The sequence below is a fragment of the Salvelinus alpinus genome, chromosome 17, assembly GCF_045679555.1.
Source record: "Salvelinus alpinus chromosome 17, SLU_Salpinus.1, whole genome shotgun sequence".
Taxonomy (NCBI): domain Eukaryota; kingdom Metazoa; phylum Chordata; class Actinopteri; order Salmoniformes; family Salmonidae; genus Salvelinus; species Salvelinus alpinus.
Window position 1 is genome coordinate 25,677,956 of NC_092102.1, and position 27,407 is coordinate 25,705,362.

General features: G+C 43.7%; 1 protein-coding gene across 1 annotated transcript in view; it reads left to right on the forward strand.

The window, feature by feature from the left end:
• The first annotated feature begins 444 nt into the window (after positions 1–444).
• The window catches only part of nphp4 (nephronophthisis 4), a 214,315-nt gene continuing 187,352 nt past the window's right edge, over positions 445–27,407 (forward strand). Inside the window, exons 1-2 of the mRNA XM_071348201.1 lie at positions 445–1,045; positions 3,912–4,070. Of these exons, the coding sequence (XP_071204302.1) occupies positions 896–1,045; positions 3,912–4,070 (309 nt within the window). The 5' untranslated portion in view covers positions 445–895. The remainder of the gene's footprint in view (positions 1,046–3,911; positions 4,071–27,407) is intronic.

A 27,407-nucleotide genomic window follows, 5' to 3' on the forward strand; every position in this document is an offset into this window, starting at 1 on the left:
AAGCTTAGGCCTCAGTGTAGTGTGTATTAGGCCTCTGTGTATTGGCCAGTGTATTTTAACAGTCAATCCCTAGGAAGATAGAAGATGATGTCCAATTGATTAGGATTTGTTATGGTCCTCCTCACCCTGACCACTGCAGTATACACAAGGCCGTACTTAAATCTAAATGGGTCTGTGGATGAGGGTCGTTTTGCATAGAGAATATAATGCCATGCAATGTCCAACAGTATGTATCCTTCCCAAACCAGAGGGTGGCGATATGGACACGTGCTGGTCTCCCGCTATCTCTTTAGTACATTTTGAACGAATAAGAAGAAAAGGCATAGCAACGTTAATATCACCGTAGTAACCGATGCCAAATTACGGGAGAAACCAATTTAGAGGGAACATAGGGTAATAGAACAATTTCATTCAGGTTATTTTGGTAATCCTGCATTTACATAATCCATTTTAAAATGAAAATCTTTAGTCTTTGAATATATCAGTCGATTTGATAAAATATGTTTTACTATTCATACCTTCATTTAATTACCTTTTAAATCTTTACCCCCTTTTGAAAGTCAGCTATTTTGCTTCCCCTGTTGCCAACAAGCCTGGATAGCTAGGATTTCAAATAAGCGAGGGTAAACAGTGATTTTTATACAACTGCGCGACATTTTACTTGCTACAATTACAAGCATAGTTAGTTAGGGTAACAATCTTATTTTCTGAGGTTTGAGAATAGTGCAACGTTCGCTTTGGTATCTTAATGAACAAGTCCTAATGTTAGCTAACGTTACTTACTGATAGCAAACTCACCAAACCAAACCCACTAACTAGCAAGCTAGGTGTTGTTGTTTTAGCCAAATATAGCTAGCGAAATTTGACTTTGCTGCAGACTCGAAATATCCTCTCAATGACCGACGACTGGAAAGGACTGTTTGAGAGAGGACGGGTGATTCCTCCACACAGCCAGACTGTTCGACAGGCACAGGACTCATCCCACACCCATTCTCAAGGCTTCCAAATCATGCTGAAGCATCTTGATGGACCTCACATTCAACGGGTAGGCCTTTGCCTTATGTGCTTAAACCTGTTATCCGAAGAGTTAGCTAGCTAATGCCATTCTCAAGTTTGGTTCTAGCCCAGCCTGGTAGGTAGACACACGTTAGTAGAGTTGCCAATGTTTAGCTAGGGACCCGTTTACATTTTACATTTACATTTAAGTCATTTAGCAGACGCTCTTATCCAGAGCGACTTACAAATTGGTGCATTCACCTTATGATATCCAGTGGAACAACCACTTTACAATAGTGCATCTAACTCTTTTAAGGGGGGGGGGGGTTAGAAGGATTACTTTATCCTATCCTAGGTATTCCTTAAAGAGGTGGCGTTTCAGGTGTCTCCGGAAGGTGGTGATTGACTCCGCTGACCTGGCGTCGTGAGGGAGTTTGTTCCACCATTGGGGTGCCAGAGCAGCGAACAGTTTTGACTGGGCTGAACGGGAACTGTACTTCCTCAGAGGTAGGGAGGCGAGCAGGCCAGAGGTGGATGAACGCAGTGCCCTTGTTTGGGTGTAGGGCCTGATCAGAGCCTGAAGGTACGGAGGTGCCGTTCCCCTCACAGCTCCGTAGGCAAGCACCATGGTCTTGTAGCGGATGCGAGCTTCAACTGGAAGCCAGTGGAGAGAGCGGAGGAGCGGGGTGACGTGAGAGAACTTGGGAAAGTTGAACACCAGACGGGCTGCGGCGTTCTGGGTGAGTTGTAGGGGTTTAATGGCACAGGCAGGGAGCCCAGCCAACAGCGAGTTGCAGTAATCCAGACGGGAGATGACAAGTGCCTGGATTAGGACCTGCGCCGCTTCCTGCGTGAGGCAGGGTCGTACTCTGCGAATGTTGTAGAGCATGAACCTACAGGAACGGGTCACCGCCTTGATGTTAGTTGAGAACGACAGGGTGTTGTCCAGGATCACGCCAAGGTTCTTAGCACTCTGGGAGGAGGACACAATGGAGTTGTCAACCGTGATGGCGAGATCATGGAACGGGCAGTCCTTCCCCGGGAGGAAGAGCAGCTCCGTCTTGCCGAGGTTCAGCTTGAGGTGGTGATCCGTCATCCACACTGATATGTCTGCCAGACATGCAGAGATGCGATTCACCACCTGGTTATCAGAGGGGGGAAAGGAGAAGATTAATTGTGTGTCGTCTGCATAGCAATGATAGGAGAGACCATGTGAGGATATGACAGAGCCAAGTGACTTGGTGTATAGCGAGAATAGGAGAGGGCCTAGAACAGAGCCCTGGGGGACACCAGTGGTGAGAGCACGTGGTGCGGAGACAGATTCTCGCCACGCCACCTGGTAGGAGCGACCTGTCAGGTAGGACGCAATCCAAGCGTGGGCCGCGCCGGAGATGCCCAGCTCGGAGAGGGTGGAGAGGAGGATCTGATGGTTCACAGTATCAAAGGCAGCAGATAGGTCTAGAAGGATGAGAGCAGAGGAGAGAGAGTTAGCTTTAGCAGTGCGGAGCGCCTCCGTGACACAGAGAAGAGCAGTCTCAGTTGAATGACTAGTCTTGAAACCTGACTGATTTGGATCAAGAAGGTCATTCTGAGAGAGATAGCAGGAGAGCTGGCCAAGGACGGCACGTTCAAGAGTTTTGGAGAGAAAAGAAAGAAGGGATACTGGTCTGTAGTTGTTGACATCGGAGGGATCGAGTGTAGGTTTTTTCAGAAGGGGTGTAACTCTCGCTCTCTTGAAGACGGAAGGGACGTAGCCAGCGGTCAAGGATGAGTTGATGAGCGAGGTGAGGTAAGGGAGAAGGTCTCCGGAAATGGTCTGGAGAAGAGAGGAGGGGATAGGGTCAAGCGGGCAGGTTGTTGGGCGGCCGGCCGTCACAAGACGCGAGATTTCATCTGGAGAGAGAGGGGAGAAAGAGGTCAAAGCACAGGGTAGGGCAGTGTGAGCAGAACCAGCGGTGTCGTTTGACTTAGCAAACGAGGATCGGATGTCGTCAACCTTCTTTTCAAAATGGTTGACGAAGTCATCAGCAGAGAGGGAGGAGGGGGGAGGAGAAGGTGGCAAAGAGCTTCCTAGGGTTAGAGGCAGATGCTTGGAATTTAGAGTGGTAGAAATTGGCTTTAGCAGCAGAGACAGAAGAGGAGAATGTAGAGAGGAGGGAGTGAAAGGATGCCAGGTCCGCAGGGAGGCGAGTTTTCCTCCATTTCCGCTCGGCTGCCCGGAGCCCTGTTCTGTGAGCTCGCAATGAGTCGTCGAGCCACGGAGCAGGAGGGGAGGACCGAGCCGGCCTGGAGGATAGGGGACATAGAGAGTCAAAGGATGCAGAAAGGGAGGAGAGGAGGGTTGAGGAGGCAGAATCAGGAGATAGGTTGGAGAAGGTTTGAGCAGAGGGAAGAGATGATAGGATGGAAGAGGAGAGAGTAGCGGGGGAGAGAGAGCGAAGGTTGGGACGGCGCGATACCATCCGAGTAGGGGCAGTGTGGGAAGTGTTGGATGAGAGCGAGAGGGAAAAGGATACAAGGTAGTGGTCGGAGACTTGGAGGGGAGTTGCAATGAGATTAGTGGAAGAACAGCATCTAGTAAAGATGAGGTCAAGCGTATTGCCTGCCTTGTGAGTAGGGGGGGAAGGTGAGAGGGTGAGGTCAAAAGAGGAGAGGAGTGGAAAGAAGGAGGCAGAGAGGAATGAGTCAAAGGTAGACGTGGGGAGGTTAAAGTCACCCAGAACTGTGAGAGGTGAGCCATCCTCAGGAAAGGAACTTATCAGGGCGTCAAGCTCATTGATGAACTCTCCAAGGGAACCTGGAGGGCGATAAATGATAAGGATGTTAAGCTTGAAAGGGCTGGTAACTGTGACAGCATGGAATTCATTTCTAATTGACTTCCAGTTACAAACATTTCTACTCCCATCATCACTTAGGAGAAGGAAGGGGAGTCAGAAGGGAGTCGAAAGAGGGGACCAGTCAAGTACCAGCTGAGTGTTTCCCTGTTTGATACCAGCCACCAGCACTTCTTCGGGAGAACGTGGAAGAGCCCGCCCCAACAGATGAGTGGTGTCCACAGGGCAATGTTTAATGAGGTACACAACTGTTCTAGGGAAACACACAGTTAACATTGTCAACCACATTATCCTGAGTGGTTTTAGTATGATAAAGGAGTGGTTTACGCTGATACGCCCTGTTGACACTTTGTGCCTACTCCGTTGATACCTAAAGTCACTGGCCCTGTTTGAAGGCATCACATCTGTGATGCATTGTGAGCAAAGTGTGACTTACTGATCTACAATACAAATAATAAGTAATTATGTAAGCATGCAAGGTGGTTTGTAGATCAGTCAGTCGGGAGTCGCCTGTAATGTCAAACAAGCCCACAGTCTTTCATTGGCTTCAGCTTTACGTGTTGTGTTGCCTTGACAGGCTTAAGAGGCCAGACCCAGTGCCCTATTCAATAAACTCGAGGAAACCGTTTTAAGTTGATTGAATGTTCTCGCTGGAATATTTTTTTACTTCCATAACGATAGGCGGCTCTGGATTTGCTGAGGTACAAGAAAGCCAATCATTTGCGTTGGATTTGATTGATACCTTGTACTTATGCACCATAGACCGATGAAAAGAAACAAACAACAACAAACGATTGATTCTCTGTGAATTACCAACAAAGCTGACTGCAGAACTGAAGGCAGTTGGGTAACATGTCAAAAAGTTAACTTTTTTTCTCATCTCTGGTACGAGAGCCTTAGTTTTTGAGCAGTTTGTACTAGTCCGTTCAAATTTGCAGGCACCAAAAGGGCATGGGCTAGGCCAATGGTTGTTTTTGGACTGGGCTAGAATGTCCAAGGAAAATGGAAGTGTCAAAAAAGGCTTCCATTGGTCAGTATTTACACCAGTTATGAGGAGTTTGTTCAAGGGAGAGCTGGCCCACAATTGCTAACAAGCTGAATTGCTAACAACAAACATTCCCACAACTTTAGAGAACGTTCCTTTAGGAGTCTTTACCTAATGTTTTCATAGGAAATGGAGAGGCTACCCTCACGTATCTGAAAATACATGATGAATTGATCTTTACTGATCATGAAAAGCATGCAGTATGTTCTCTGAATATTCAACTCTGATAGAGCTAAATGTGGAATAATCGGAAATGTGTAGTTCAGACTAGGCTCTTCAAGAGGTGATGATATTAAAACCAAATAGTTAAAATGTGTTTAACAATCCCTTGAAAACGACATGTTTTAGCAGAGCTGAGGGTTTCCTTGCCCCCCAGCAGCCAAATCGAACGCTCTGCACCGTGTTGTGATGTTTTATTGACAAGGATTGTTTCCAAGAGACCATTCCCTTAATGTCAAACATAACTTACCCAGAACGTGTTTACCATGCTCTCAGAATATTCAATATCAATGTTCTAGACACGTTTCCTTGGAACGTTGCAAGAATATGCCAGTGTCCATTTTTCTGAGGGTTAGGAAAATATAGGTAATTATCAATAAAACATCACAATACGGTGCAGAGCGGTCGACTGTATAAATCAACATGCACAATGTAATAGGCATGCCAATTTCAGTCAATTTGGCTGCCGACTAACCAACACCCATTAACAGGTTAACAAACTGTTACATTTTGTTCCAAACAGTAAAATGACCAACATGAAATATTATGCATGGGAACAAGGAAAGGAGTTTTTTAATCAAGAGCTTTAAAAAAACATGCGACCATAGTAGGGCTGTCCCCTACCAAAAAAAAAATCTTAGTCGACCAAAAGTCGTCTGTTCTTTTGACCAATCAATTGGTTGAAATTTGTAAATGTGTATTTCCATATATAGACACACCCTATGTGTTTAAATAAAATCAACTACAGTGGCAAGAAAAAGTATGTGAACCCTTTGGAAATACCTGGATTTCTGCATATATTGGTCATAAAATGTTATCTGATCTTCATCTAGGTCACAATAGACAAACAGTCTGCTTAAATTAATAACACAAACAATTATACGTTTACATGTCTACACTCTTTTGGTAGCAATAACCTCAACCAAACGTTTTCTGTAGTTGCGGATCAGACCTGCACAACGGTCAAGAGGAATTTTGGACTATTCCTCTTTACAAAACTGTTTCAGTTTAGCAATATTCTTGGGATGTCTGGTGTGAACTGCTGTCTTGAGGTCATGCTACACCACTCAATCGGGTTGAGGTCAGGACTCTGACTGGGTGTATTTTCTTCTGTTGAAGCCATTCGGCTGTTGATTTACTTCTGTGTTTTGGGTCGTTGTTGCATCACCCAACTTCTGTTGAGCTTCAATTGCAAAATGTCTTGATAAACTTGTGAATTCATTTTTTCCGTTGATGATAGCAAGCTGTCCAGGCCCTGAGGCATCAAAGCAGCTCCAAACCACGAGGCTCCCTCCACCATACTTTACAGTAGGGAGGAGGTTTTGATGTTGGTGTGCTGTGCCTTTTTTTCTCCACACATTGTGTGTTCCTTCCAAACAACTCAACTGTAGTTTCATCTGTCCACAGAATATTTTGCCAGTAGCGCTGTGGAACATCCACGTGCACTTTTGCAAACTTCAGACGTGCAGCAATGTTTTTTTCATTGGACAGCAGTGGCTTCTTCCATGGTGTCCTTCCATGAACACCATTCTTATTTAGTGTTTTACGTATTGTAGACTCGTCAGAGATGTTAGCATGTTCCAGAGATTTCTGTAAGCCTGTTGCTGACACTCTAGGATTCTTCTTAACCTCATTGAGCGTTCTGCGCTGTGCTCTTGCAGTCATCTTTGCAGGACGGCCACTCCTAGGGTGTAGCAACAGTGCTGAACTTTCTCTATTTATAGACAATTTGTCTTACCGGACTGATGAACATCAAGGCTTTTAGTGATACTTTTGTAACCCTTTCCAGCTTTATGCAATTCAACAATTCTTAATCTTAGGTCTTCTGCGATCTCTTTTGTTCAAGGCATGGTTCACGTCAGACAATGCTTCTTGTGAATAGCGAACTCAAATGTTGTGTTTTTTTTTTTTATAGGGCAAGGCAGCTCAAACCAACATCTCCAATCTCGTCTCATTGATTGGACTCTAGGTTAGCTGACTCCAATTAGCTTTTGGAGAAGTCAATAGCCTAGGGGTTCACATACAGTGGGGAGAACAAGTATTTGATACACTGTCAATTTTGCAGGTTTTCCTACTTACAAAGCATGTAGAGGTCTGTACTTTTTATCATAGGTACACTTCAACTGTGAGAGATGGAATCTAAAACAAAAATCCAGAAAATCACATTGTATGATTTTTAAGTCATTAATTTGCATTTTATTGCATGACATAAGTATTTGATCACCTACCAACCAGTAAGAATTCCGGCTCTCACAGACCTGTTAGTTTTTCTTTGAGAAGCCCTCCTGTTCTCCACTCATTACCTGTATTAACTCCACCTGTTTGAACTCGTTACCTGTATAAAAGACACCTGTCCACACACTCAATCAAACAGACTCCAACCTCTCCACAATGGCCAAGACCAGAGAGCTGTGTAAGGACATCAGGGATAAAATTGTAGACCTGCACAAGGCTGGGATGGGATACAGGACAATAGGCAAGCAGCTTGGTGAGAAGGCAACAACTGTTGGCGCAATTATTAGAAAATGGAAGACGTTCAAGATGACGGTCAATCACCCTCGGTCTGGGGCTCCATGCAAGATCTCACCTCGTGGGGCATCAATGATCATGAAGAAGGTGAGGGATCAGCCCAGAACTACACGGCAGGACCTGGTCAATGACCTGAAGAGAGCTGGGACCACAATCTCAAAGAAAACCATTAGTAACACACCACGCCGTCATGGATTAAAATCCTGCAGTGCACGCAAGGTCCCCCTGCTCAAGCCAGTGCATGTCCAGGCCCGTCTGAAGTTTGCCAATGACCATCTGGATGATCCAGAGGAGGAATGGGAGAAGGTCATGTGGTCTGATGAGACAAAAATAGAGCTTTTTGGTCTAAACTCCACTCGCCGTGTTTGGAGGAAGAAGAAGGATGAGTACAACCCCAAGAACACCATCCCAACCGTGAAGCATGGAGGTGGAAACATCATTCTTTGGGGATGCTTTTCTGCAAAGGGGACAGGACGACTGCACTGTATTGAGGGAAGGATGGATTTGGCCATGTATCGCGAGATCTTGGCCAACAACCTCCTTCCCTCAGTAAGAGCATTGAAGATGGGTCGTGGCTGGGTCTTCCAGCATGACAACGACCCGAAACACACAGCCAGGGCAACTAAGGAGTGGCTCCGTAAGAAGCATTTCAAGGTCCTGGAGTGGCCTAGACAGTCTCCAGACCTGAACCCAATAGAAAATCTTTGGAGGGAGCTGAAAGTCCGTATTGCCCAGCGACAGCCCCGAAACCTGAAGGATCTGGAGAAGGTCTGTATGGAGGAGTGGGCCAAAATCCCTGCTGCAGTGTGTGCAAACCTGGTCAAGAACTACAGGAAACGTATGAACTCTGTAATTGCAAACAAAGGTTTCTGTACCAAATATTAAGTTCTGCTTTTCTGATGTATCAAATACTTATGTCATGCAATAAAATGCAAATTAAATACTTAAAAATTATACAATGTGATTTTCTGGATTTTTGTTTTAGATTCTGTCTCTCACAGTTGAAGTGTACCTATGATAAAAATGACAGACCTCTACATGCTTTGTAAGTAGGAAAACCTGCAAAATCGGCGGTGTATCAAATACTTGTTCTCCCCACTGTACATACTTTGCCCAACCTACAATGTGAATGTTTAAATGATGTATTCAATATAGACAAGAAAAATACACATTATTGTGTTATTAGTTTAAGCACACTGTGTGTCTATTATTGTGGCTTAGATGAAGATCAGATCAAATTTGATGACCAATTTATGCAGAAATCCAGTTAATTCCAAAGGGTTCACATACTTTTTCTTGCCACTGTATATGCATTGAGCTTGTCTGATGCTTTAAGTTCTCTTTTTAATGAAATAAAACAGGAATGACTCGAGGGAGCTAGAGAGCAAGATAACCAGAAGAAAAAACCTTAACCTGACCCGACCATTCTACTCCCACTCCTGCTGGCTTTCACAGGTTCTGCCATTACTCTCCTGAAGTAGCCGGTAATAGGCTACATGAGGAGTCGACAACCTTTCTCATGTGGAATGCCAATTTATCTTACTGTTTCTACCGATCTGTGTGCCAGTTAAGTTTTTCATATGCACATGTTGGTGGAACAGTTTAATTTAATTTAATGATAAAGTCTTCATACACTATATTTACAAAAGTATGTGGACACCCCTTCAAATTAGTAGATTCAGCTATTTCAGCCACACCCGTTGCTGACAGGTGTATAAAATCGAGTACACAGCTATGCCATAGACAAACATTGGCAGTAGAATGGCCCGTACTGAAGAGCTCAGTGACTTTTAACGTGGCACTGTCATAGGATGCCACCTTTCCAAATTTCTTCCCTGCTAGAGCTGCCCCGGTCAACTGTAAGTGCTGTTATTGTGAAGTGGAAAGGAGCAACAACTGCTTAGCCGCGGAGTGGTAGGCCACACAAGCTCACAGAACAGGACCGCCGAGTGCTGAAGCGCGTATCAAGTGAAAATCATCTGTCCATGGTTGCAACACTCACTACCAAGTTCCAAACAGCTTCTGGAAGCAAAGTCAGCACAATAACTGTTTGTCGGGAGCTTCATGAAATGGATTTCCATGTCCGAACGGCCGCGCACAAGCCTAAGATCACCATCCACAATGCCAAGCGTCGGTTGGAGTGGTGTAAAGCTCTCCACCATTGGACTCTGGAGCAGTGGAAACATGTTCTCTGGAGTGATGAATTACGCTTTACCATCTGGCAGTCCAACGGACGAATCTGGGTTTGGCGAATGCCAGGAGAACGCTACCTGCCCCAATGCATGCATAGTGCCAACTGTAAAGCTTGGTGGAGGAGGAATAATTGTCTGGGGCTGTTTTTCATAGTTCGGGCTAGGCTCTTCAGTTCCAGTGAAGGGTAATCTTTTTTTATTTCACGAGGTAGGCTAGTTGAGAACAAGTTCTCATTTGCAACTGCGACCTGGCCAAGATAAAGCAAAGCAGTTCGACACATACAACACAGCATTACACATGGAATAAACAAACATAAAATCTATATACAGAATGTGCAAATGAGGTAGGATAAGAGAGGTAAGGCAATAAATAGGCCATAGTGGCAAAGTAATTACAATATAGCAATTAAACACTGGAATGGTAGGATGTGCAGAAGATGAATGTGCAAGTTGAGATACTGGGGTGCAAAGGAGCAAGATAAATAAATACAGTATGGGGATGATGAAGAGTGGATGGGCTATTTACAGATGAGCTATGTACAGGTGCAGTGATCTGTGAGCTGCTCTACAGCTGGTGCTTAAAGCTAGTGAGGGAGGTAAGAGTCTCCAGCTTCAGAGATTTTTGCAGTTCGTTCCAGTCATTGGCAGCAGAGAACTGGAAGGGGAGGCGGCTAAAGGAAGAATTGGCTTTGGGGGTGACCAGTGAGATATACCTGCTGGAGCGCGTGCTACGGGTGGGTGCTGCTATGGTGACCAGTGAGCTGAGATAAGGCGGGGCTTTACCTAGCAGAGACTTGTAGATGACCTGGAGCCAGTGGGTTTGGCGACGAGTATGAAGCGAGGGCCAGCCAACGAGAGTGTACAGGTCGCAGTGGTGGGTAGTATATGGGGCTTTGGTGACAAAACGGATGGCACTGTGATAGACTGCATCCAATTTGTTGAGTAGAGTGTTGGAGGCTATTTTGTAAATGACATCACCAAAGTCGAGGATTGGTAGGACAGTAGGACGGTAGGACAGTGGTCAGTTTTACGAGGGTAAGTTTGGCAGCATGAGTATGCTTTGTTGCGAAATAGGAAGCCGATTCTAGATTTAATTTTGGATTGGAGATGTTTAATGTGAGTCTGGAAGGAGAGTTTACAGTCTAACCAGACACCTAGGTATTTGTAGTTGTCCACATATTCTAAGTCAGAACCGTCCAGAGTAGTGATGCTGGACGGGCGGGCAGGTGCGGGCAGCGAACGGTTGAAGAGCATGCATTTAGTTTTACTTGCATTTAAGAGCATTTGGAGGCCACGGAAGGATAGTTGTATGGCATTGAAGCTCATCTGGAAGTTAGTTAACACAGTGTCCAAAGAAGGGCCAGAGATATACAGTATGATGTCGTCTGCGTAGAGGTGGATCAAAGAATCACCAGTAGCGAGAGCGACATCATTGATGTATACAGAGAAGAGAGTCAGCCCGAGAATTTAACCCTGTGGCATCCCCATAGAGACTGCCAGAGGTCCGGACAACAGGCCCTCCGATTTGACATACTGAACTCTATCGGAGAAGTAGTTGGTGAACCAAGCGAGGCAATCATTTGAGAAACCAAGGCTGTTGAGTCTGCCATTAAGAATGTTGTGATTGACAGAGTCGAAAGCCTTAGCCAGGTCGATGAAGACGGCTGCACAGTAATGTCTCTTATCGATGGCGGTGTCGTGTCTTTGGCTATGCCAGATTAAGTGATATGACATGCTATTCTATAAAATCCTTTCTCCGTAATAACTATTACCTGATTGAGCTAATCATTTAAATGTAATTAACTAGAAAGTCGGGGCACCACGAAATAATATTTATAGAGCTGTTATCTTCCGAATAAACTCTTAAAGACCTGGTAATATTTTACATCAATAGCAGTCAATATTAATCGTCACCTTATTTCAGTCTCATCTGAAAGTTGTAAATTCTTGGTTATCTTCACGAACCCTGGCTAACACGTTGAATCAGCAATACACAATTGAAGTTTAATTCTTTATTTACTAAATACCTAACTAATCACACAGAATTACATATACACAGAATTAATCATACCTTGATTACAAATTATGTCATATGTCTTATGTCAAATGTGCCTAGCGGGCGGAACAGATATGACAGCTGGTTACACAAAAGAAAATGGGGCTGGGTTTGAGTGAAAGAGCGGGAAGACTTGAGGAACCAAGGGGAGAAGCCGTGCTATCGTAAATACAGTATCTTATGCATTCTAAATTACCGCCCATTTGGAAAAGGAAAATGCAATAAATATTTACTCTGAGCTGCGCTTCGGTAGGTTGGTGGTAGATGGAAGGCCGTGTTGCCCAACCGAGTCCTTTGTCCTTTGAAGAATGTCTCTGCTGATAAATTGGATACGTTGTAGTAACGTCGTTGTGTAGTACACGGGATACTCGGTCTGTTCTTTCCTAATTTACGTTTGCAGCTGCTGTTGCTAACTCCACGTCTAGGAGGTATCACTTCTGTAGTGAATAAGAGTTCAAAGTTCATACCATTCGCAACCAAAGCTCACACTGATGTTGGCTTAGTTCTGTAGTTGACATGTTAGTCCTTTTTAACGTAGAGACCGTCGTCCTCACATCCTTGGAACAGGAGGTAAAATTTTCGTCAATGGCTTATATAGTGGAGGGAGAAAAGGGGTGTGTTTCATAATTTACAACCTATGTCTCTTCACGTGGGCGGGCCACTGAGTCGGGCCTAATTTACATTCTCACATTTTAGAAGCTAAAATCACAATTCATCCCATCACGAATAATTTCATATTCAAACATTTGAATTGAACAACAATTCCATGTGAATCCGATAACTCTGATGTGTAGACTTTCCACTGTAGAGTTTGTCATTCTATCATTGATGAGAATGTGCCAGATGACAACCGAACTGACATAATATACATTAAGTACCACCGCATATGTTCAATTGGTCGGATTACCAGAATATAGTTAATTTCCCCCCACCTTTCTGATGTTCCCAGAATCTCTATGTTAACAAAGGGGTTTTCAAATTTCACATCAGTAGGGTAGAGAGAGGGAAAAAGGGGGGAAGAGGTATTTATGACTGTCATAAACCTACCCCCAGGCCAACGTCATGACAGCGGTTATGATATCGTTTAGGACCTTGAGCGTTGGTGAGGTACACCCATGACCAGCTCTGAAACCAGATTGCATAGCGGAGAAGGTACGGTGAGATTCAAAATGGTCGGTAATCTGTTTGTTAACTTGGCTTTCAAAGAACTTAGAAACGCAGGGTTTGGGTCTAGAGTGTCTCCCCCTTTTGAAGAGGGGGATGACCGCGGCAGCTTTCCAATCTATGGGAATCTCAGACGATACAAAAGAGAGGTAGAACAGGCTAGTAATAGGGGTTGCAATAATTTCGGCAGATAATTTTAGAAAGAGAGGGTTCAGATTGTCTAGCCCGGCTGATTTGTAAGGGTCCAGATTTTGCAGCTCTTTCAGAACATCAGCTATCTGGATTTGGGTGAAGGAGAAGTGGGGGAGGTTTGGGCGAGTTGCTGTGGGGAGCGCAGGGCTGTTGACCGGGGTAGGGGTGGCCAGGTGGAAAGCATTGCCAGCCGTAGAAAAATGCTTATTGAAATTCTCAATTATTGTGGATTTATCGGTAGTGACAGTGTTTCCTAGCCTCAGTGTAGTGCTCTTATTCTCCATAGACTTTACAGTGTCCCAGAACTTTTTTGAGTTTGTACTACAGGATGCAAATTTCTGTTTGAAAAAGCTAGCCTTAGCTTCCCTAACTGCCTGTGTATATTGGTTTCTAACTTCCCTGAAAAGTTGCATATCACGGGGGCTATTTGATGCTAATGCAGAATGCCACAGGATGTTTTTGTGCTGGTCAAGGGCAGACAGGTCTGGAGTGAACCAAGGGCTATATCTATTCCTAGTTCAACATTTTTTGATTGGAGCATGCTTTTTTAAGATGGTGAGGAAGGCAATTTTAAAGAATAACCAGGCATCCTCTACTGACGGGATGACCTAGCCGGGGCCAGGTCGATTAGAAAGGCCTGTACGCAGAAGTGTTTTAGGGAGCATTTAACAGTGATGAGGGGTGGTCGTTTGACCGCAGACCCGTTACGGATGCAGGCAGTGATCGCTAAGATCTTGGTTGAAAACAGCAGAGGTGTATTTGGAGGGCGAGTTAGTTAGGATGATATCTATGAGGGTGCCCGTGGTTACGGATTTGGGGTTGTACCTGGTAGGTTCATTGATAATTTGTGTGAGATTGAGGGCATCAAGCTTAGATTGTAGGATGGCCGGGGTGTTAGCATGTCTCAGTTTAGGTCACCTAGCAGCACGAGCTCAGAAGATGGATGGGAGGCAATCAATTCACATATGGTATCCAGGGCACAGCTGGGGGCAGAGGGTGGTCTATAGCAAGTGGCAACGGTGAGAGACTTGTTTCTGGAAAGGTGAATTTTTAGAAGTAGAAGCTTGAATTGTTTTCGTATAGACCTGGATAGTAATATAGAACTCTGCAGGCTATCTCTGCAGTATATTACAACTCTGCCCCCTTTAGCAGTTCTATCTTGGCGAAAAATGTTAGTTAGGGATGGAAATTTCAGGGTTTTTGGTGGTTTTCCTAAGCCAGGATTCAGACACGGCTAGGACATCCGGGTTGGCAGAATGTGCTAAAGCAGTGAATAAAGCAAACTTAGGGAGTACGCTTCTAATGTTAACATGCATGAAACCAAGGCTTTTACGGTTACAGAAGTCAACAAATGAGAGCACCTGGGGAGTAGGAGTGGAGCTAGGCGCTACAGGTCCTGGATTAACCTCTACATCACCAGAGGAGAAGTAGGATAAGGGTACGGCTAAAGGCTATAAGAACTGGTCGTCTAGTGTGCTGGGAACAGAGAATAAAAGGAACAGATTTCTGGGCACGATAGCATAGATTCAAGGCATAATGTACAGAAAAAGGTATGGTAGGAAGAGAGTACATTGGAGGTAAACCTAGGCATTGAGTAATGAAGAGAGAGATATAGTCTCTAGATACGTTTAAACCAGTTGATGTCATCGCATATGTGGGAGGTGGAACAACATGGTTGGTTAAGGCATATTGAGCAGGGCTATAGTCTCTACAGTGAAATAAGACAGTAATCACTAACCAGGACAGTAATGGACAAGGCATATTGATATTAGGGAGAGGCATGCGTAGCCAAGTGATTGTATGGGTCCAGTGAGTGGTTGGGCTGGCTGGGGACATGGAGATTCAGACAGTTAGCAGGCCGGGGCTAGCAGGACTTCGCGATGGAGGAAAAAGTCTGTTTTTGCCTCCTCGTGCGGTGACGTCGATAGACCAGTCGTGGAATTAGTAGGGTTCCAAGTAGCAGAGGGGTCCAAGTCCAATTGGCAAAATGTGTATAGTGGTCCAAGAAACTGGCCGGTGGATCAGGTAACAGTCCAATATGCTATAGCTAGCAGGCCGCGGTTAGCAGAATGGGCCTTCAGGGGACGTTGCGCCTAAGGGACCTGTTGGGATCCTCGGGCAGATTATGTCGGTATTCCAGTCGTGAAGGATCGGCGGGGTTCCGTGCCCCGTACCGGCAGTAGAAGGGGTCCGGATATTGTAGCTGAGGAGTGTGCTTCAGGAGTAGCCTAGGAGCCCTAGCCAGGAGATGGGTCTAGCATGGGCTAGCCCCAGGCTAGTTGGTGCTTGCTCCGGGACGGAAACGTTAGGAGTAGTCAACCCGGGTTGTGGTTAGCTAGCTGCCATGATCCAGATGAAAGGGTTCAGAGTTTGCGGTAGGAATCCGGGGATATGGAGAGAAAAATAGGTCCGGTATGCTCTGGTTTGAAACGTGTTGTACGAATTGGCGAGAGCTTTCCAACCTAAAGGTTAGCTGATAGCTATCCACACCACATTGGGTGAGGCGTGTTGCAGGAGAGTATTTTGAAGTTGATTTTTAGGAAAAATATAAAAAAGATTGCGAAGAAAAATATATAAAAAGATATATACATGGGACGAGACAAGACAAAGACGTCTGACTGCTACGCCATCTTGGATTTAAGACTTAACGCTACAGCATACAGTAACATTCTAGATGATTCTGTGCTTCCAACTTTGTTGCAACAGTTTGGGGAAGGAGCTTTCCTGTTTCAGCATGAGAATGCCCCAATGCACAGAGCGATGTCCATACAGAAATGGTTTCTCGAGATTGGTGTGGAAGAACTTGACTGGCCTGCACAGAGCACTGACCTCAACCCCATCGAACACCATTGGGATGAATTGGAACGCCGACTGCGAGCCTAATCGCCCAACATCAGTGCCCAACCTGATGTCCCCACAGCAATGTTCCAACATCTAGTGGAAAGCGTTCCCAGAAGAGTGGATGCTGTTATAGCAGCAAAGGGCGGACAACTTCATATTTATGACCATGATTTTGAAATGAGATGTTCAACGAGCAGGTGTCCACATACACTACATGACCAAAAGTATCTCAAAATCATTGTCATGTGGTTAATCAAAATGATATCTAAATTAAAATGATAAACCTAAAAAGTAACTTCCATTGCCAACTATGTGAAAATAGCCTACATAAAACCAACAAATAAAAACATTGCAGCCTGCAGGTAGAAAATATCCTGATTTAAAAATAAATATATGAATTACATTGGCTAGGTTGGCCTGTCTGCAACTAACTTGAAGCATTGTATCAACTATTAACTTGGGTCTGACCTGAAGCTTGCATTAGAAAACTTGCAACATTGTACAACATTTTCTGGGCCCTCAAAGCTCGGGACAGACACAGCTGTAGGCTATTTGTGCAAGGTATAAGAAGTAATCAGGCAGGCCTGTTTTATGACGTTTCCACTGGATCAGAGCATTACATGTTTACCTTTCACACTGAGTGGTTATCTAAAGAGAGAGAGCTGGAAAGATTTTTCAAAGACATTAAGGAACTATTGTCATTCTCAATGGATGTAAAAACAGACTTTGTTTGCTTGCTGTTTGAGGTGAAGGAAAAGTTACTTTGTTAAGCCAAAGAGAAATACAATCAGATCCCCAAATGGGCACATATATTTGCGCTTAGGCCAGGTAGCCTATAGGCCTACTTCTATGCATAATCAGGTGTGTGTTCTTGCTCAACATTGACAGGAGCGCTCCAAACAAAAGACAATGACTAAATTGACAAAACTCGTAAATGGAATGAAATAAACCAAAACTTGTTTCTCACAAGCGTAGCATAGGTCGTGCGCTCTGTAAACAACGTGTCCACTCAGACATTAACCTTTATTTAACTAGGCAAGTTCTTTAAGAACAAATTCTTATTTAAAATGACGGCCTAGGAACAGTGGGTTAACTGCCTTGTTCAGGGGCAGAACAACAGATTTTAACCTTGTCAGCTCGGGGATTCGAACTAGCAACCTTTCGGTTACTGGCCCAATGCTCTAACCACTAGGCTACCTGCCGCCCCATAACCAAACAAATAGTGTAGATTGGAAATTATAGGAATTAATGGTAAATTAACTACTGGTGATATATGTAATGGGGAATTGATAGACGCAAACAATTCATAAAATGAAGTAATGAAACAATGACTGTGCACAAATTGGCGGGAGAGAGCACATTCTGGAGAAAGACATCTTAGCCACACCCCCTTTCTTCTTGGACTGTTCCATCCCCCTGGTCTCTGCAATGGATTAGTTCACTAAGATGGGCGCGAATCAGACGGGTGTCTCGTGCCATCAAAAATAATACATTCGCTACTGGTCGACAAAAAGAAGATCTGTCGATCAACACCCTATTGACCAAACAATCGACCAGTCGACTAAGTGGGGTCAGCACTAGACAATAGCAAGTCTATCGGCTCTTATTATTGAACATACTGAACTACTGTAAGTAGACAATTTAATACATGCACTACATGACCAAAAGTATGTGAACACCTGCTCGTCAAACATCTCATTCCAAAATCATGGGTATTAATATAGAGTTGGTCACCCCTTTGCTGCTAAAACTACCTTGAACTTCACTGCCTGCACAGAGGAACTTGACTGGCCTGCATTGAGGTCAGAGCTCTGTGCAGGCCAGTCAAGTTCTTCCACACCAATCTCGACAAACCATTTCTGTATGGACCTCGTTTTGTGCACGAGGGCATTGTCATGCTAAAACAGGAAAGGGCCTTCCCCAAACTGTTGCCACGAAGTTGGAAGCACAGAATTGTCTAGAATGTCATTGCATGTTGTAGCGTTAAGATTTCCCTTCACCGGAACTAAGGGGCCTAGCCTGAACCATGAAAAACATCCCCAGACCATTATTCATCCTCCACCTAACTGTACAGTTGACACTATGCATTGGGGCACGTAGCGTTCTCCTGGCATTCGCCAAACCCAGATTCGTCCTGTCGGACTGCCAGATGGTGAAGCGTGATTCATCACTCCAGAGAACGTTTCCACTTCTCCAGAGTCCAATGGCGGCGAGCTTTACACCACTCCAGCTGACACTTGGCATTGCGCATGGTGATCTTAGGCTTGTGTGCGGCTGTTCGGCCATTTCATGAAGCTTCCGACGAACAGCTCTTGTGCTGACGTTCCTTCCAGAGGCAGTTTGGAACTCAGTAGTGAGTGTTGCAACCGAGGACAGCACTCGGCGGTCCCGTTCTGTGAGCTTGTGTGGCCTACCACTTCGCTGAGCAGTTGTTGCTCCTAGACGTTTCCACTTCACAATAACAGCACCTCCAGTTGACCGGGGCAGCTTTAGCAGGGCAGAAATTTGACGAAGTGACTTGTTGGAAAGGTGACAGTGCCACGTTGAAAGTCACTGAGCTCTTCAGTAAGGCCATTCTACTTCCAATATTTGTCTATGGAGATTGCATGGCTGTGTGCTTGATTTTATACACCTGTCAGCAACGGGTGTGGCTGAAATAGCCGAATCCACTAATTTGAAGGGGTGTCCACATACTTTTGTAATATATAGTGTACTTTTTTAACATTTGCCAAAATGCAATTTGCGGGAAAACACTGTTCTAAAAGACCCATATGATGCGAGCTGTGTCATAAAACAGAGATGAACATCTAAATATTCAACATCTACCATGGGTTGTTGATATGACTCGGATAATGCATTTGGCTTCTGAACAACGACAGAAAGTTGATATAAAAACCAATAGAACAGGAGAGAAACCTTTTTTTGGTTGCTAGCTTAGCTGTTGTTGTTAGCTGCTGCATGTATGCTGCACCTCTGTCTCTCCCTCTGCGCTGCTGCTCCCTGTGACACAGCCTGCATCTGAGTTGCCTAGCAACGAGTCTTCTCTGGTTTGCTGATGGCTCACTCTGACTAGAGACAGGGCCGTTATCTGGTAGACTCTGACAGTGTACCGGTTTTATTAACCTATAGACCGATAGGCATGAAACAGTTGCATATATTAGTTTTATTGACAAATGTCAATTAAATAAATAAGGTCCGCCAAAGCAAAAGTCTGTAAAAATGAATGTATATGAATGCTGTAAGTACAGAAATGGTTTGCTCAGTGGGAAATGAATATCCAACTAGTCAGTGACAACTGTGTGGAGTTTGTAGTTTGTGACAGCAACTATGTGAGCTTATAGACACTATGTCCTGGGATTTCCTGTGATCTTCTAACGACCCGTGTAGCTTGTGAGCATCATAGAGCAAAGAGTCTCAGCTTCTCATAGATAGCTTGTAATCGTTTGTAGCTCAAATCTTCATAGGTTTTTGTAAAAAGACCTGGCCTGGCCACTCTCTCAGCCCCTGTTAATCACACTGTTTAAAGGGTTTAGAAATCCTTAAATCACACCGATGGGACTCATTGGGTTAATGTCTTATTCTGAGAACATGGCAATCATGTTCTGTGTATGTTTAGTGTGACATTGATGGAATATTCTCCTAACTCTCATTACTGGAGACATTAATGTTCTTGCAACGTCCCATGAAACGTGTCTAGAACATTATCCTCAATTACCTTGACTAACCGCTGCCACTGCACATTGACTCTGTACAGGTACCCCTTGTATATAGCCATACTATTGTTATTTTACTGCTGCTGTTGAATTATTTGTTACTTTTATTTTCAATTATATTACTTATCAATTTTTTTTTTTACTTAACTTTTTCTTAAAATGCATTGTTGGTTAAGGGCTTGTAAGTAAGCATTTCACTTTAAGATCTACGCCTGTTGTATTCAAGGAATGTGACAAATAACATTTTGATTTGATCTTATATTCTGAGAACATGGCAACCATGTTCTGTGTTTTTTTTGGTGTGACGTTGATGGAATATTCTTCTAACTCTCATTACTGGACACTTATGTTTTTGCAATGTACCATGAAACGTGTCTAGAACATTAATATTGGGTATTCTGAGAACATGGTAACCACATTCTGGGTATGTTTTAGTTTGACACGAAGGAAAGGTTTCCCTAACTCTGTCAAAACATTCTAAATAGGTTCTCACTGTTTTTTGTTGTAACATATTGTAGAATGTTCCCCTAATTAATGTAAAACTGGACATTCAAACATCAAGTGAACATTACGCATGACATTACAAAAATGTTCTCTCCCTAGAATTGGTAGCTGGGTAACTGGGCTAGCTGTTGGCCAATGTTGTTTTGACTCAATATGCCATATGTATTTCACATTAGAACCCTCAGACGACAAGCTATTAAGAATGTGACAATGTTTTAGCACTCAATGTTTTTAATCTATTTGCTCTGCTGAAGGGCTATTTTATGACTGGGCCTGTGTTCCCCTTGCAAAAACCAATCTAGAAGTTTTGCTGGTGCCATCAACTTTTATGAGTAGCCTAACCTTTGTTAGGATTTAATAGCTGGCCTTATATGATGTTAACCCTGAAGGCATGTTCACAGACTGAATTTGTTAAGCTGCTTGATAATAAAACTAAACAGTCGCTTGATAATAACACAATAATAACAGTGATGTAAATTGATTTCTTCACCAAGGTTGGGGTCAATTTAGGATGATGTGCTCATTCAATTGATGAGTTGAATGGCCATTTTCAGTTAATAAATTAAGCAAATTTTCAATTGATCCTGAATTGAATAAAATTGAATTAACCCCATGCCTATTGTTCAAACACCATTTAAGCGGCAAAAATACTGCATTCAACAGTCAGACACATACTTCTATAATTCCACCTTTCTTTTACATGCCTTGGTTTATGAATGTCTTGTTCATATTGTTCAAACATTTCAAGTCATGATGATAAGGAACAAAACACGTGCCACTTTAATGCAAAAAAATTGTAGAATGCACTTTGAATGTTCTTTTGATGAAATTTGGAATGACTTGAAACAGGAAATCATTACTATGGATGTTGAGACATTTGACGATAGATGCTCTGAAATAATTGACCATGTTTCAGAACTCCTGGTATATTAACCAAAGATATTGTAGGCTACACTCGTGCAAAAGGCATAGTTTAGGTCCACCTGAATGGTCAGAAACAATTAACAAATCGCATTTCAGATCCCATCAGCCCCAGACAGTCGTAACACATATCACATCTTATCAGGATTATAAAGTGGCCAAGGTCTGGTTGTTTCAGGCTGCAAGAGGCACTTTCATTTGTATTTGATTTGGGCTGCTGCACTGCATTCATGTTGGTGTTTATGAGTGGCAAATTGCTGTTTGATATCCAAATAAAGTCTTGGCATTCTAGCTGAGCAGCGGGGGAGCTCAGTGAAATTGCATAGGTCCTGTCAGCCATGATGGATTGGTTTTAATATCAGACAGGGAGAATGACTCAAACAATCAGAGGGATTAAAGGCAGAAGGAAAAAGCTCCTATTAAATCTCTCCTCTCTGTCTCGCTCGCTCTTTCTCCAGACATAAGTGAGGCATTATCATCATGTCAATGAGGATGTTCATGTTTAAGGTGCTTATGGACACAGAATTGCCTCCTCAGGTTGAACTTTTAATCACAGAATAACTACTTTTATTTCAGTGTTTAACTTTCCATGTTTAGATTTGAGATGTAGGCTATTGTTGCTTAATTGCCTATTCATGAGCAGAGAAAACAGAAATAATGTTTTGTTGAATGCTGTCATTAAAAGATTGTAGCGATCGTAAGGTTTGCAATTGCATTTGCAACCATAGAATACAATGATGCATACAGTGAGCTCCAAAAGTATTGGGACAGGGACACTTTTTTTTTCCTCTCCAATGACTATGAGGTTAAAGTGCAGACTGTCAGCTTTCATTTGATGATATTTTTATCCATTTCAGGTGAACCGTTTCGAAATTACAACACTTTTTGTCATAGTCCCTCCATTTTAGGGGACCAAAAGAATTGGGACAAATTAATTTATGTGTATTAAAGTAGTCAAAAGTTTTAGTATTTGGGCACATATTCCTAGCACGCAATGATTACATCAAGTGACTCTCTATAAACTTGTTGGATGCATTTGCTGTTTGTTTTGGTTGCGTTTCAGATAATTTTTGTGCCCAATAGAAATGAATGGTAAATAATGTATTGTGTCATTTTGGAGTCACTTTTATTGTAAATAAGAATAGAATGTTTCTGAACACTTCTACATGAATGTGGATGCTACCATGATTACAGATAATCCTGAATGAATCGGGAATAATATCATACCCCCCAAGGCAGGCTAACCTCACCATTTTGGGGCGGCAGGGTAGCCTAGTGGTTAGAGCGTTGGACTAGTAACTGAAAGGTTGCAAGTTCAAATCCCCGAACTGACAAGGTACAAATCTGTCGTTCTGCCCATGAACAGGCAGTTAACCCACTGTTCCCCCACTGCCGTCATTGAAAATAAGAATTTGTTCTTAACTGACTTGCCTTGTTAAATAAAGGTAAAACAATTAAATAAAAGGGGAGGTTAGAACTTTTGGGGGGGCATGATATTTATGCTTTAATTCATGATTAACTGGTTCCTCAAGTGTCCCAGTTATGTAAACCAGCTCCTTCACTCATTTTGTCTGTAGGCCTTGTTAATAGTACCTGTTGAGCTTATTGGTGAAACCTGACCTTTTTAAGTTGTTTTGGTGATATCAGAGATGCTCTATATAATGACAAGATGGTCTTGTCTCCGTCCTAACAATGGGAGTCGAAGGCTGGAAGGCAGACTGTCTGCCTATCGCAGTATTTCCACATGGACAGATTCTGATGGGTGTGGACTCTCTCTCGCTTCGCCTCTTCCTCTGGTGATATTAACAGTTCTCATTCTTCACCTCAAGTAAGTTTGAGACAATGTCAGTTTTGGGCAGTAGATGGCACTGTTGTGCCATAGGTGGCCTGAGGATTGAGCTAGGCTAATGGAGGTGGAAGCTCTGTTCTGTAGTTCATCCTCTCATTCTGATCACTCCATTTTATTCCATCTCTTTCCAAAAACAAGCACAATTCAATAGTGTAGAAATTGTACCTGGAAGGACGCACAGCTTTGATGCACTGTACTTTATGTTTGAGTGATATAGGCGTTTTTTGTTCTGAACACACACCATTACATAGCTTCAAAACGGTACGTATTGAAAGGCAGTGAGTCACTACTCGGAGAACATTTGAACATCAGTGAGTAGAATAATTAGTTTTTTGCATTCGAGCTCTCAAAAGAGCACAGTGGTTTCTTAAGGAGAAATCCCCACTGAGCTTAGCACATAATAGCAGATGTGCGGTAATGGTAGACATCACACATTTGTCCATTTAACTAAACTTAACCCTCGGACCAAAATTGATCAAATAAAACCAGTGCAACCAGTTGTCAAACAACCCAAGTTCCTCACTTCCCAACTTCTCGTCAACATGTTACATCCCTTTGTACTCTTCTCACCTCTGCTCTCCCCCAATCCACACAGGATGACTGATCAAAGCACACACAATTCTGAAATTCCATATGATTTATGTACATCAAAAAGGGAACTGGTGGGACTTTGGGTTTCTCTGGTTAACTCCTCTTCTCCCTTTTTGACTGCCGTGCTCAAGAGAGATCCCACTTCAATTATACATGGAGCTGGTTGGGGCCTGTGCTTTGCCTGGCTGGGAGTGATCAATATTTCAGCTCCTGTGGGAGTAAACATCCCGTGGAGCAGCTGCTCCTTAAAGGCTTTCCACACTCCAGTGGCATGCTCCATAATCTACCGCTGTGTGACCACAGAGAGCATTTCAGACCCTGCCATCGTCACCAGAGCAGCCAGGACAGAGGGGCGATGAGAGGAGAGGTCTCGCTCTCTCTTATTTTGTACTCTCTCTCCCTCCCTCTCACTGACATACGTGCGTACACACACACACACACACACACACACACACACACACACACACACACACACACACACACACACAATGCCTATGTGCTTGGCCCATTATTCAGCTATCACTCCCCAGGGGTCTGCTCTGACTGTGTGTGGGGATAAAGAGAGACCGCGAAATAGAGATGGAACAGGGGAACGAGCGAGATTTGGGAGGGAGAGAAGAAGCGACTCCTCTCCCAGTACAGAGTGGCTTGGGGCTTTGACATGTAAATGTTCTCCCTGGGCTGAGTTGGAGAGGTGGCATTAGTAGCCCCTTATCATTGTTTCCATGCCTCTCCAGAATGCATGCAGCAGCCTGTTGTCCCTGTCAGAGATTAGGGGGCAGTTCTTTGCCTGGGACTAAAGTGTCAGGGCCGACCCGGTGACATATTGACACCGTCATATTGACACCTCATCCATGAGTATGAGATTCTGTCATTGTGACATAGCTGCGGGCATTTAAAGTCCTAGTTGTTGTTGTTGTCTGGGAATGACAGCCAGCAGAGGAGATATGGGGCACAGCTGACAAGAACTTTGCTGATTGAGAGGACTTTATTAGGCTTCAGTTTGTTTAATGGAATATACTGTAGGCCTACCCCACCGGATGCATTTTTGGTCATGATTTTAATTTGCAATGATGTCCTTCATTTGTCAGACTATGTGGACAGCTAGGATGTCTCCTCGAGCAAAACATGAAACAAAGATGATGAAAGTCGCTTTCCCCCCAAAAAAATTATATTGTGTCATCTCAAGGATGAGAGAGCAGGTATGTGTGTATATACATGTCGCACGCATGTGTGTGTCCTCTGAGTCACACATGCCAGAACTCACGCTCTCCTAAATGAAGGTAAGCCATTTTTACAGTACATTAAACCCAGCCTTGCTCCTGATACTGGACCTAAAATGCATGATTGCTAGCAATTTACGGTCACTAATAGGGCAAGCAAGACACTAAATGAGGAGATGCAACTTAAAGCAAGGCAGTAATTATGAGATATGGGTCACCTGGGAAATCATTTAGCAGCCACTGCTTGTTAACGATGTTCTTTTGACCCATCAACACTTTAGATTCCTTCCCTAATGTAGCCTCTGATAAATAGATTTTGTTCCCATGTCTTGGGTTCAGTAGTGGTTACATGTGAGATAAGTAGGTCTAATGAACCTTTGTGTAATGCTTAAACACACAATTAAGAAAGCTAATCACCATACCTGATGGTTGTACTAGTGACGGTAACGTCAAACGCAGCTGAGCACATGTCTTAGTGCAGGATTTCATGCACCGAGTGACCAGTTCTATTTTTATTACATTTTACATTTTAGTCATTTAGCAGACGCTCTTATCCAGAGCGACTTACAGTAGAGTGCATACATTTTATTACATTTTACATACTGAGACAAGGATATCCCTACCGGCCAAACCCTCCCTAACCCGGACGACGCTATGCCAATTGTGCGTCGCCCCACGGACCTCCCAGTTGCGGCCGGCTGCGACAGAGCCTGGGCGTGAACCCAGAGACTCTGGTGGCGCAGCTAGCACTGCGATGCAGTGCCCTAGACCACTGCGCCACCCGGGAGACATATGACTTAACAAGAAGTCATAGGCACAGTCTCATGGCAGGAGGTTGCTTTGAGGTACAGTGTATTCGGACCCTTTGACTTTTTCCACATTTTGTTTCGTTACAGCCTTTTATAATAAAATTGATTAAATAATAATTTTTCTTCATCAATCTACACACAATACCCCATAATGACAAAGTGAAAAAACTGGTAAAAGAAAAGAAAAAGAAATGCCTTATTTGCATAAATATTCAGACCCTTTCCTATGAGACTTGAAATTGAGCTCAGGTGCATCCTGTTTCCATTGATCATCCTTGAGATTTTTCTACAACTTGATTGGAGTCCACCTGTAAATTCAATTGATTGGACATGATTTGGAAAGGTACACACCTGTCTATATAATGTCCCACATTTGACAGTGCATGTCAGAGCAAAAACCATGAGGTCAAAGGAAGGTCAAAGGAATTTTCCGTAGAGCTCCGGGACAGGATTGTGTCGAGGCACAGATCTGGGGAAGGGTACCAAAAAATGTCTGCAGCATTGAAGGTCCCCAGGAACATAGTGTCCTCCATCATTCTTAAATGGAAGAAGTTTGTAACCACCAAGACTCTTCCTAGAGCTGGCCGCCCGGCCAACCTGAGCAATCGGGGGAGAAGGGCCTTGGTCAAGGAGGTGACCAAGAATCCGATGGCCACTCTGACAAAGCTCCAGAGTTCTTCTGTGGAGATGGGAGGACCTTCCAGAAGAACAGCCATCTCTGCAGCACTCCACAGTCAGGCCTTTATGGTGGAGTGGCCAGACGGAAGCCACTCCAAAGTAAAAAGCACATGATAGCTTGCTTCTCTCATGAGAAGTAAGTTCTATTGGCTGATGAAACAAAGATTGAATTTAGCCTGAATGCCAAGCTTCATGTCTGGAGGAAACCTGGCACCATCCCTACGGTGAAGCATGGTGGTGGCAGCATCATGCTGGTGTGATTTTTTTTTTCAGCAGCAGGGACTGGGAGACTAGTCAGGATCGAGGAAAAGATCAACAGAGCAAAGTACAGAGAGATACTTGATGAAAACCTGTTCCAGAGAGCTCAGGACCTCAGACTGGGGCGAAGGTTCACCTTCCAACAGGACAATGACCCTAAGAACACAGCCAAGAGAATGCAGAAGTGGCTTCGGGACAAGTCTCTGACTGTCCTTGAGTGGCCCAGCTAGAGCCCGGACTTGAACCCGATCAAACATCTCTGGAGAGACCTGACAGAGCTTGAGAGGATCTGCAGAGAAGAATGGGAGAAACTCCCCAAATGTAGGTGTGCCAAGCTTGTAGCTGTAATCGCTGCCAAAGGTACTTCAACAAAGTACTGAGTAAAGGGTCTGAATATTTATATAATGTGATATCAGTTAATTTTTATTTTTTATGAGTTAGTAAATTCTAAACTTGTTTTTGGTTTGTTATTATGGGGTATTGATATTGATAAGGGGGAAAAAAACAATTGAATCCCTTTTAGAATAAGGCTGTAACGTAACAATGTGGAGAACGTCAAGGGGTCTGATTGCTTTCTGAATGGACTGTATATTCTAAGCAGCAATGAGCAAGTGAATAATGTAAAACCCTATGTTACCACACAGACCGACACATGGACTAAATCACAGAATGAAGTATTGGTCGTATTCATTCGGGCTCACTGTACCTTAGCAAAAAAAATTGTAATGGAAAACAAAAACAAGCATTTCTTATTGGACAGGTTCAGCTAGTCCCTCCCTGTTTCAGTCCATTT